This window comes from Stegodyphus dumicola, chromosome 5 (assembly GCF_044657685.1).
Source record: "Stegodyphus dumicola isolate Sdum_Otavi_A_Nest chromosome 5, ASM4465768v1".
In the NCBI taxonomy this organism is placed as follows: Eukaryota; Metazoa; Arthropoda; class Arachnida; order Araneae; family Eresidae; genus Stegodyphus; species Stegodyphus dumicola.
Window position 1 is genome coordinate 219,789,922 of NC_140772.1, and position 13,139 is coordinate 219,803,060.

General features: G+C 33.2%; 1 protein-coding gene across 3 annotated transcripts in view; it reads left to right on the forward strand.

Moving 5' to 3' along the window:
* Positions 1–13,139, forward strand: part of LOC118184970 (uncharacterized) — a 120,706-nt gene that overhangs the window by 12,374 nt on the left and 95,193 nt on the right. For all 3 annotated transcript variants that reach the window (XM_085817675.1, XM_085817676.1, XM_085817678.1), the window contains 2 exons: positions 4,186–4,268; positions 9,591–9,689. In XM_085817675.1, coding sequence (XP_085673801.1) covers positions 4,186–4,268; positions 9,591–9,689 — 182 coding nt within the window. The remainder of the gene's footprint in view (positions 1–4,185; positions 4,269–9,590; positions 9,690–13,139) is intronic.

The following is a 13,139-nucleotide window of genomic DNA, read 5'->3' on the forward strand; positions in this document are numbered from 1 at the left end:
ACCCAAACAAATGTTTCATTTAATGTGTAAATTTAAATTTTATCGAAACTATATTGTAATCTCTTTGTGTCCTAAATCATTATTTATAATACGTACCGAATACGGGGTGTACGATATAATCGCACGAAGTACCATAATAGGTAAATTCTAGATCCTTTGGAAAGCTTCAGTTGCTCATTTCTTTAACCTTGTTTTGTAAATAGAAAAATCGCAGTTATTTTAAGAGTTAGTGAAAGAAGGTACTATCCATTGTACATTGCCGGAGCCCCCATACTTTTACTTGTACATACCTATTTCTGAAATTAATAGGTTTAAAATTTGTAAATAACATTTTTTTTTCTGCTGTAAGTGCAACAAGAGTCATTAGGTTTCTTTTGAGTAGGAGACATGAAAAATGTGCGATGCTTTCCCCGGGACTCGAACCTGGACCTCTCGAATACGCGCCGAGTGTGCAACCGCTACACTACGAAGGCATGCGGAAAGGAGGGAGAAAATACCTCATAGTGTACTTTAATTAATTGATATCACTAATAAAAAATGCTTGCGTTTCATTAGTCTTAATTAAGATTAAAACTGATATTTATTTATAAGTTTAATTATGTTTCTATTGAACCATTTCTTATGGTTCAACAGAAAATCAATGTCTTCTTAAAAATTCATTTTATTGGAATAGATAACAACTTATCTTGCTATATTATATTCCTAAACCTGAATAGTCCTATACATGAATTATTCTATAAGTTTGCAACTACAATGATTGCTGTATTCAATAGTATGCTGAAAGTTTATAGACAATATGGACATAGCAATTATGTGATTAAATACAAACTGCATAATTCGAAGCAAAATTCGCAGCTGACGATCTCACATGTTAACCTAACTCTCAGAGTTTATCGATTCCTTAGATCGTTTTCGCCTTTGCGGAGTTTTGAACCAAATAAGTTGTTAATCAATCTTATCCGGCTTCTGTCACGTGTATTACTATAAACCAATTCTTTCAATGAAGATCCTTTCTTCGATCACTGGAGATAATTTCTTCACGAACGATAGAAATATGTTATCTTATCTCAAACTCTTCTTTGATGAGAAAAAAATGAATTACTTGATGAGACTTAAGAGACTTGTGTAATTTCTTTATCAGCTAAGAATTTCTCAAATATAGTACGCTTGAAAACACGACCTCAAGAATCACAACTACGTTTAGCTTTTAAAATAATGTAACAGCTACTTTTAAACTGCTCCCATGGGAGGGGGGGGGAGTTCACATGCTCACTGTTAGCATGTTCTCCCTTTCGTATCTACCAATCTGTCCACTGGCATTAATTTTCTTTCAATTTTCACAATAGCGTATTTAAGAAACATTTCATCACAACAATAGCGTATTTAAGAAACATTTCATCACAACTCAGAGTAACACAGCTGTTAATCAATGATACATATTTTAATAAATATTTTGCCCTTCGTTTACAATTCTCCGCGTCTACCACAGTTTAAGAAGCGATCGAAATCTAACTGCTTCAAGATGCTTTAAATTTTGCCTTTTCTGAATATTATGTGGAACACATAACTAATTATTAAAATAGCTTTCGCTTTGAATTGTAATTCCAAAATTAAAAAAAACTGCCTTTTCAAATTACACTCGAAAGCAAACGAGAAGCCGTGCAACAAACAAACAACAACAAATTCGAAAGCAAACAAACATGTGATCAAAAAAGCTTCCTTTTCAACCTATTAGGGTTCAAATGAAACGGGTTTTAGAATTAGTAGTGTCGTATAACTGCAGATTTCTCTGAACTAAAAGTCATTTTACCAAGTAATTAATTTTCCGAAAATAATAACTTAAGTATTTATACGGTTGTTGTTGATAAATGGAAGTTGTTGTGAAGAAATACTTGCTAGTTAAATTTGAGCTTTTATTCAATTTAATATAGTATTTGCTTGCAATCAATCTTTTTTAGCCTAGATGGGCTATTAGTCTTGAAACGGCATTTTGTGACGAATCATTAAAAGTATTGAATCATTTTTTAAGTTATTGCAACCAAATATTATCGCTCTGTATTATAGTTAAGGAAATTAAATAATGAAGAATCTGCATGAAAGTATGTATGTTTCTCGCATTGTGAAAAAACAACGGTATCTAGATTGAATCGCATATTCGTCCACACACCTGTATGGGCACCCGGAAGGCCGAATTTTGAAACTCGAATTTGTTTTATAATCTGTTTAATATTTTATAAAACTTTAACCAAATTTTGATAAAATACTCAACGATTTCAAAGCGAGCAGTGGCAACACTGTAAGAAATGAAATGAAACATTTTTATCTTCAGACTGTCTATTATACTACTATGGAAAAGCTAAAGGTATGCAGTTTTTAACTAAATTTAGCCCAAATACTTTCGGAACTGGTCCAGAAATGTGTGCATGAATGTAAGTGAAAAAAATGTCTCTTTGGGCGTAATATAAAAATTTTCGCTTATTTATTTATTTATTTAATTTCGGTTAAAAACATGGATCTGAAAATAGTACGCATGTTCATACTTGACTTTAGCCCCTTCCAGCATACCATCTTAAACTGAATAAGCACATTACCAATAGTAATTATGGAAAGCATTATAGTTCTTTATCTCTCTTAACAAAACTGCATACATGTAATAGGAAGAGTGGCTCGAAAAACATTAATTGGCTACTTGAGACTTGTGGAACTTAGCTAGCACTACAATGAAACTGTACAGCATTTAAATGAAAGTATTATGCTTCAAATGTTACTATTTCACTTAAAACCTATTTATTTATATCTTTATAAAAAGTGAATTGTGGTATATCTGATTCCTGTATTAGAAAACATGTATCATTTAATACGCAAATAAAATTCTGTATAGTCATTATGTTATTTTTCTTGAAGCAGGAGATGTAAAAAGTGTGCAGTGTCCTCGCAGGGACTCGAACCCTGCATTTCTCGAATGTGCGTCGAGTATGCTTCCACTTGTATCGCAAAGGCATGCGGAAAATAGTGAGAAAATACCCTATGCACTCCTGCTTTTATAGGGCGACATAGCATCTTACTATTTTTTCAGTCAATCTTTTCTCATTTTATCATATAAGTGTTCAGTTTTCTTAGTAAGATGGCTTGGAAAACCTTCATTTTTCCTTTAATGATTAACCTTTATTTTAAATTTATAAACTAAATATCACATTCTTCGCACTTATGCCACATAAAAGTCAATTCAACAGCAAAATCACAATATTTATACATATATAAACACCAGCATAAATATACATACATACATGCAGATTTACCATTTTTAATTTCTTTACAAAAAACTACAGAACGATAATATTTAATGCCAGTGATTTGAAAAGTAATAAGACGTTTATAGTGGACGACGCAAAATCCTGTTTCGAGACAATAGCCCATTAGAGGTAACGCCATTAAGGTTAGGTTAGGTTAGGTTATTCAATTACGGCAAAGCCTCAAGGGCTATCTGTCTAAGGGGAGGGATGCCTTCGTGGAGGACTTTATAAAGGAAACTGGCTCGTATACACGTTATACATGGGGAAAACCACGAAAACACCCATGCAGCCAGCCCGTTCGCGGGATTCGAACCTCGGACCGAACTACCAGTGTTCAGCGACTTTATTGCTCGGCCGCTGGTGAGCCTAACGCCATTAAGGACATTTATTGAAAGCTAAACTGTACTGGTAACTTATCAGACTTAAACGTATATATCGTTAATGGACATTCTTACTGAGCTGGACATATCTACAATTTTTAGAAAGTGAAAGAGGACGAAAATCAGAACTAGCTGCTATCATTTTTCTCTAGACATTCCGCGTAATTACAACAAATTTACAACCATACTTACACATGTATCACAGAAGAAATACTTAGCTGTTAGCTATTGAATACATCTGTACAATTTTATGGACTCTTCAATTGCAGACCACCTAGTTAAACTGAACCTCACCGGAATGCCAACAGAAGATGATATTCTACAGGAATTATATGACATTATCGTAAGATGCTAAAATTTTTGTGCTTGAAAAATTTAAAATGAAATTTCTTTAAGATTTTCGGAATAGTAATTTCGTTTGAAGAAACATTAGTATTTTTTAATGCAGCTAAAACATCAAGAAATAAAAAATATCTTAATTTTGGGTAAAATTGTTCTTAATGTGGTTTCAGGAAGGAAGCAAGTGATGAATGGTATTGGTGAGATGATTCACGAAATAGGGGTAGAGGCTACCTTCCCAGACGGAACAAAATTGGTAAGATATTTTTGTTCATTAAATGATTAAATGATTATCCCTTTTTTATTACTTCCTTATACTAAGTATTGTAATCACAAAAATTTTTGAGTATTATATTTCAATGTAAACATCCATTTTAACGGTTCCCGAATTCATTTCGACGATTTTTTACGTAAAGTCTATACGTATGCACAGAATAAAGGAAACATTTTTTTAGTACGGAATGTAAAAGGGATTTAAAATGGATTCAAATGGGATTTTTTTTACTTCTGTTTGTAAGTGTGTATACATGTATGTAAACTCAAAAACGATTAGCCGTAGTAGACCATGAAAATTTTGTATATGGGGACTGCTATTACATCTAGTTGTGTGTCTCTCTTTTCTATGGGCAGTAGGACCATGCACATATTTACATATATATATATATATATATATATAAGTAAATAGGTTAATTAATGGCAATAAATTGCCTAATACTTGCGCTAAAGCTGCAAAGTAGCAAAATAATAATTTATTTTCTAATAGATTATGTAGTGTATTATCTCCTTTGACAAAGTAGTTAGAATTCATGTATATATATATATGAATATATATATCCACCCCTTACTCAGTTTACCCCTTACCAGGCCTTGATTTTCGCAATCGTTGGTCATAGTTATATGCATCCAATTACAGAAGTCTTTTAACCGACGAAAATAGTCATGTTTTGGCAACGTCAAATTTAAAATAAAAAATTTAATTATAAACAACGAAAACTAACTTTTAATACAGTCTCCCGGTTTCCATGCACATATTAGTGAAAGTTTTACATTCGCTATGAAATTAACAAAATTTAACCGGGCTACTTAATTTAAATATCTCTAATTTTTATGTCATGCTCATCTTGCTTTGAGGTCCTGGTTATTCAGGTTTTAATAATTCGAGAAATGAATTTAAATGAAATACAGCAAAAATATGATTAATTTAATATGACTTACAAGGAAATCATGTCCATATCAGATTTTTTATTAGTAATATATACAGGGTGAATCTAAACAAGAGGGCAAAACTTCAGGGGTGATAGAAGGCAGCTATATGAGCAATATTCGCCATAGAATGTATGGTCGGAAAGCAAGCGGTGAGAAGTTACAGGGTAGTTTTCTCTGTCATATTTAAAGAATTAACACAAGAATTAGAGGCGACAGTTCAGAAAACATTCTATTAATAGAATGTGCTCGCAGAAATTGCTCAAAAGACCTTCCACCATCTGTAACGCAGGCTTCACACTTGCGGGATAGAGACTGACGCACACTCGCGAAGACACCAGGCAATTCCAAAATATCGTCAGCCACAACGACGATTATGGCGACTAGGTCCATATTGATTTCAATGAGACACTTGTAGATTAGGCGTTTCATATGGCCCCACAGGAAAAGTCCAAACACGAGAGATCCGGTGATCTTCGTGGGCAAGATGTAGGACTACCTTCACCAATCCGTCACCCTGGAAATTATGCGGTTCGTATAACCAGCAATCCTCTCAACAATTCACTGTAGAAAGTGCCGTTATATGAGATGAATCACCCTTTTTATACCATTTATTTACAATGCCACCTAACGGCTCGCCGTTTGAGTTTCGACCATACATTCTATGACGAATATTGCTCATATATGTGCCTTCTATCATTCCCTAAAGTTTTTCCCTCTTGTTCAGGTTCACCCTGTACTACTGGTATTTTAATTATATTAGTTAAATACCTTAAAATAAGATTTTTCATAAAATGGTCGTTTTAAATTATAATTTAGAGTTTTAGTGTTTTAAATCAATCTCTTGTATATATCGTGACTGTCAGGTAAAGTTAATTATAAAGTTGAATATATGAATTATAGCTGTTAAAGTTTTCCGTTTCTATAAAATTTCATATGCTTTCTTCTGCGTGATTGCTGTTATCCAAACACAGGAAAGTAAACAGGGAACGCTTCATCCAGTCCCCAGAAGCAACAGGTCTGAAATGGATAAATGTACAGATCAAAATCGTAAAAACAACCTTGTATTTAGCGTAAGTATAATGAAACACTCAATCGATTTCGAGGGCAGCTAAAGGTCCCTCCTCATCAGGAGAAAGAAATACCTAGAAAGAAGAAAATAAAGGAGAAGGAGTCTCAGAAACACGTGGTCCTTATCAGCACTGCACGTGGTTATAACTGGATTTTTAATCAGAGTTGCACTGGCCGCCTACTTTTACTGAGCCAGGCTATCTGATCAAGCATAAAGGACAAGAAAAATTAGCGAAGTTAAAATAGGGAGCGAGGGGCAAAGGCGCCTTCACGCTCAAAATCTGAACTTCAAATAATAGAAAGCAACCACTAAACGGATTTTTATACCCTCTGGTAGTACCAAACGCGAGGAGGTAACGCCATCTATCGGCAAAAATAACTGAATTAAGATAGTAGAATTTTAAAGGCATTAGGAAGGACTGGATTGGACTTCAAATCATTAACTAAACCTGCTAAATCTTTGTGAATGTGAAAGGGTTCAAGAAAATCCAATTCACCTATGGAAGAAGCCTTTTGGATAATTTTTTGCAGACCCAAAGTCAAAATTATGGTTAAATGTCCAACTATGATACGCTATTGAAGACTTGTTAATTTCGCCTTTTCTGACATAATATTCATGTTCCTTGATACGAAACTTCAACGCTCTTTTTGTTTGGTCAATATATCTTAAACCACACTGACACGATATACTATAAATTCCCCATGAATTCAAGACAGAAACGCAATCTTTTAGAATCGAAGGGCGAATTTTATTAATAGGGGAGAAACCGACTTGAAAATTGAATTTCTGGAGAGTCCGTGCAATTTTATAGCTAACAGAAGGATAAAATGGAAGCACGACAAGGTCATTAATATTATTTCTAACAGTGGAATGTCTTTGATGGGAATCTGAAAATTTTTTAACGGCTTTATCAATAATCACGGGAGAAAATCCACGGTCAATCGCAACTGCTCTCAAATAATTAAGTTCATTTGTAAGCAAAGATTCAGAGGAACAAACTGTAAGCGCGCGGAATAAATAATAGCAAAAAGAAGCCATTTTTTGCTTAACAGGGTGGCATGACTTGGCATGGGGTGGTAAACAAACTTCAAAGGGTTTACGGTACACAGTGGTGGTAAAATCAGTTTCACTGCGGATTATAAGAATATCAAGGAAGGGGAGGGAATTGTTGGATTCAATTTCAAGAGTGAATTGGATGGCTGGATCAATTAAATTCATAATAGATAGAATCTCGGATAAATCCTCTTTATAACCGTCCGAAAGTGCGAAAGTGTCGTCAACATACCGAATCCAAAGACGAAAAGATAGTTTATCAAATAATTTCATCTCAAAATAGTCCATATAAATGTTAGCAAGTACCGGACTAAGAGGATTACTCATAGCCAATCCTTCAACTTGACGAAAATATGCATTTTGGAAAACAAAGTGGGTTTGACTTAGAGAAACTCAGAAATTCAGAGAGTTGGTTTCGCTTACTAAAGTTTCTCTAAGTCAAACCCACTTTGTTTTCCAAAATGCATATTTTCGTCAAGTTGAAGGATTGGCTATGGGTAATCCTCTCAGTCCGGTACTTGCTGACATTTATATGCACTATTTTGAGATGAAATTATTTGATAAACTATCTTTTCGTCTTTGGATTCGGTATGTTGACGACACTTTCGCACTTTTTGACGGTTATAAAGAGGATTTATCCGAGATTCTATCTATTATGATTTCAATTGATCCAGCCATCCAATTCACTCTTGAAATTGAATCCAACAGTTCTCTTCCCTTCCTTGATATTCTTATAATCCGCAATGAAACTGATTTTAGCACCGCTGCGTACCGTAAACCCTTTGCAGTTTGTTTACCACCCCATGCCAAGTCATGCCAATCTGTTAAGCAAAAAATGGCTTCTTTTTGCTATTATGTATTCCGCGAGCTTAAAGTTTGTTCCTCTGAATCTTTGCTTACCAATGAACTTAATTATTTGAGAGCAGTTGCGATTGACCGTGGATTTTCTCCCGTGATTATTGATAAAGCCGTTAAAAAATTTTCAGATTCCCATCAAAGAAGACATTCCACTGTTAGAAATAATATTAATGACCTTGTCGTGCTTCCATTTTAGCCTTCTGTTGGCTATAAAATTGCACGGATTCTCCAGAAATTCAATTTTCAAGTCTGTTTTTCCCCTATTAATAAAATTCGCACTTCGATTCTAAAAGATTGCGTTTCTGTCTTGAATTCATGGGGAATTTATAGTATATCCTGTCAGTGTGGTTTAAGATATATTGACCAAACAAAAAGAGCGTTGAAGTTTCGTATCAAGGAACATGAATATTATGTCAGAAAAGGCGAAATTAACAAGTCTTCAATAGCGTATCATAGTTGGACATTTAACCATAATTTTGACTTTGGGTCTGCAAAAATTATCCAAAAGGCTTCTTCCATAGGTGAATTGGATTTTCTTGAGCCTTTTCACATTCACAAAGATTTAGCAGGTTTAGTTAATGATTTGAAGTCCAATCCAGTCCTTCCTAATGCCTTTAAAATTCTACTATCTTAATTCAGTTATTTTTGCCGATAGATGGCGTTACCTCCTCGCGTTTGGTACTACCAGAGGGTATAAAAATCCATTCAGTGGTTGCTTTCTATTATTTGAAGTTCAGATTTTGAGCGTGAAGGTGCATTTGCCCCTCGCTCCCTATTTTAACTTCGCTAATTTTTCTTGTCCTTTATGCTTGATCAGATAGCCTGGCTCAGTAAAAGTAGGCGGCCAGTGCAACTCTGATTAAAAATCCAGTTATAACCACGTGCAGTGCTGATAAGGACCACGTGTTTCTGAGACTCCTTCTCCTTTATTTTCTTCTTTCTAGGTATTTCTTTCTCCTGATCAGGAGGGACCTTTAGCTGCCCTCGAAATCGATTGAGTGTTTCATTATACTTACGCTAAATACAAGGTTGTTTTTACGATTTTGATTGTCACATTAGCGTGTTTCTCTTCTAGTCTAAATGTACAGATATTTTTAATTAAAATTACATACCGAGAAATCCGTATAGTAGTTTGATAATTATTTGTAAAAACGAACTTGGCCAAGTACAAGTCTGTGGAATTAAATCCAGTTTGCCTTTTTCGAAAGCACTTTATTTACTGTTCTTAATTCCTGCAGGCTCATTGCATCTAAAATCTGTAATAATAACTATTCAATATTTTGTGTTTTTGCCGAAAATCTATCAGTATCTGAGAAATATTTTTATAGCATCCTTTTATTTAAGTTTAAAGATTATTGTAGCAAAAGTAAAAACTGTTTTGTATTTTTATAGGTTACCCTATCACATCCAGTTTGCCGTGAACATGGTAATCTTACTTTGGCGTTGTATGGAAGTTTTCTACCTGTTCCAGATACAAGCATATTCGTTACGGTAAATAGAAATATATATTTTAATACCGTAATGGTAGTTTCATTATGCTTAATCTTTGAAGAAGACCGATCCTCGTCGGTATTGTTGCGAATTTCGTACATAGATAGATTATTTAGTGCAATTCTATGTGAAATCATTGCATTTTTGTCTGTAATATAACAAAACAAAATCAACATATAGAAGCTCTGCCAGAAAAGTAATAATACAGGGGCAAGTCCATTTAACATTAAGTAATGGGTATCTCGGTAATTTGGCAAGATATTTTCAAGCTGGCAACGTTTTGGTGACTAAATTTTTTCGCCAAACTTGGCGATCATTTGGTGACATTTTGGTCTAGTCCCTGTATCATTGTAACAGATAGTAATTGAATTAATGTAATTGCTTACTATATTAGCTTTAACAGTAATTGGCCTTGCATATTGCTTTCCAATAATCTCGACAAACAGAAAGTTCTAGAAATTTCTCGGCGGCGGAGTGAAAATTACATAAGGCCGGAGAAAGCATCTGTTCTCATTTGTTATTGTTGCTGTTAGCTGTTGGTTCAGCGTAAGTTCTGAGTACTGAGATAGATTTTTCTCTTTTCTCTCTTATCCAAGTAGATTTCTCTTTACTTGCGCTTTATATTCAGTTGTGTTTAACGTTCATAGTAGTTTTGAAGTGTAAGAAATGATTGTACTCTATTTTACGACTATTTCCGTGGAAAGTTCTAGAACTCTAAAGTGTTTCTTTTGATAAAATAAATTTTATCAACTTATCATTGGACCTGTGTGCATTCAATCTATTACGAATCTATATGCACGCAAAATATTTATTCTTTTTTGACACAAAAGAGTGTCTTTATAAATTGCTATTTACAAAGTTAAATCTTCAACTACCTGTTGTAGTATTTAAGTAGAGTCACATAAAGATCAGATTAAGTATATGTCAGCCACTTCTAATAATCTCAGGGTGGGTATGTATTTTTCATTGACTAGTTCGACTACGAAGAAGCATATTTTCTGGTTGTCAGATTTTACCTATATAAATATACCTTTTATAAGAGCTGCATATTTTTATTAGCGATTATCCATCCCTTAAATTGGAAATATGGATTTACTAGCAGTCGTTTGAAGAGATCTAGCATCGCTCAATTATTTTGGAATATGCAATAATAAGTTTCTTCATTTGCATTGATTAATGATTTAGAAACTCTTAAACAATCACACTGTGACTTTTCTTCATTTTTTAATTCGTACATCTTCACTAAATGCAGGCCACAACGATAAATGTGATTGAACGCGTAACGCTTATTGTGAGTTCTGTCTCTCATTTATTAAACATTTCTACTTTTAATCTTGAGCAAAAAAAGTGCATTATGGCACGAAAAACCAAATTTTTTGAAGCAAAATGATGACATAAAAATGATTCTGCTAAGGTTTCATACCGCATTTTGTTTTCTAAGATTTCCTTGTAAAATGCGTTCACCTCTTTGGCAACGAATAATCCAGAAATATTGAATATATTTCGTTAAACGTTATTTCGATTTTAAAGTTGCTCTAAAATCCGGGTATTTAAGAATCCAGGATGCATAACTCTGAAAACTGAAATTAAAACGCAAAATGAATCATCTTTAACAAAATTGGAAAAATGGCAGCTGTTACTCATTTCTGAGTTCCGAAATGACTCTGCATATAATGTATCACAACCACTTTTCATCCAGATTAATAGGAAATAGAAAATTAAGAGCGGCGTATTTATGTAAATAAAAATGTGTTATAGCTTGTTCTTAATCGTAATGAAAGAGCTGTTCTTTTTATTCTTCAACTTCAATATTTCTCTGCTGTAAATTTTTGTAACATTACGGCTTAGCCAAAATCGTAATACTTTATCAAAGTAAATGATTCCTTTTTTTATAAAGCGAACGAATGATCTTTGAAATTGAGCTACATGATTAGACATAAGGTTATGAAACAGAACGTGTTTCATAAAATTCTTAATGTCAGCTGTACTGAACATCAGCATAGTAAATAGCTCTAGTTGCTCGTCTTTCCTTTCCAAAACATGTTTCTACTTCAGAAGTACCTATACCTGTATATCTTCAGAAGTACTAGGTATAATCTATCTATATGTGATAACCTTCGAAATCAATTGAGTTTATATTCAAAATCTAAACTCATTTCTTTTTTGCGTAATTTTAAATTTCGGTAAGAGATTTAGTAGTAATGTAATTGTTATAGCATATATAAATGTAAGATAAAAATATATAAATTAGTTTTATAATTTAAATTAGTAATACCCTCTTAATTCCTCATTTTTAATTTGGTTATTTCCTCTTTAATCTAAAAATAATAATAGCATTCCTGAACTGCCTCATTTCTAGATTAATCTATGCTAGAGCTTGCGTAACGCTTATGACGTAGTATTTCGGAACCTAAACATTCTAACGTAAACCAAAACCAACCTTCCTAGAGCTGACATATTGGAAAAAAAAATCTGATGTGTACACCACATGACTTCCTTGTATCGGAATATTAATTTGGAATATTAAATTATACGCATTTTTTCTTGCATTTCATTTACACTTATTGGATTGAATTAAATCTACTTCGCCGACAGCGCATAAACCATAATAGAATAAATGCATTCTTTAAAATTGACTTTTGTATTTGTGTACCATAGCGACACTCTGGCGCTAGATTCACTTAACAGTATTAATAATTATATAACAGTTAACTTATATATTTCGTTCATATTATAACTCATAATGCACAAAATTTATATCATTTCAAAAATAGAATTATCTAATCTTTGCCACATGTTCCATTCAAATGCTATAATAAAGCTAGAATGATGTATAAAAGAAATTAAGCAAACAAAACAAAAAAGAAACAGTTTTTCACAGACGATTGAGTATTTCTCATTGAATTAATTCAGTTCTCACTTCGCGAGAAGGCAAAAATACATAAAAACTCAAAATATCTATATTAAAAATTACGAAGTAAATCTTAAACGCTTATTTCCTCGAAAAAATTCTAGAAAGGATTAAGCATGATTTAAATAATAAATGAAAGGCGTTATCTTTGTTGTTGCGAAGCTAAGTTTCTCTAGATTGGCAACAAATCCACTAGTCTACTGTTTCAAATATAAACATCAATGGCCGCCATTAAAAATGGCTTAGCGGCAATTAAACAACTCTAAAATTGCTGATAATTCTAAAAATATTGCACACATATTTACTAAAGGCATAAAATCCTTAATCGGAAGAGAAAAACAACATAATTCAATAATTTTTAAAGCAAAAAATGTATAATTTACCAACATATAAGAGTAAAGAAACTGAGATCACTGAGCCGGTAACAGAGTGGATATATATATAAATATATCTATATACGTTTGGTGCGGCCGATTACAACCAAAATACGAGGTGCATATCTACATGTTATAGAAGTCCTATATACAAAATTTCAACGT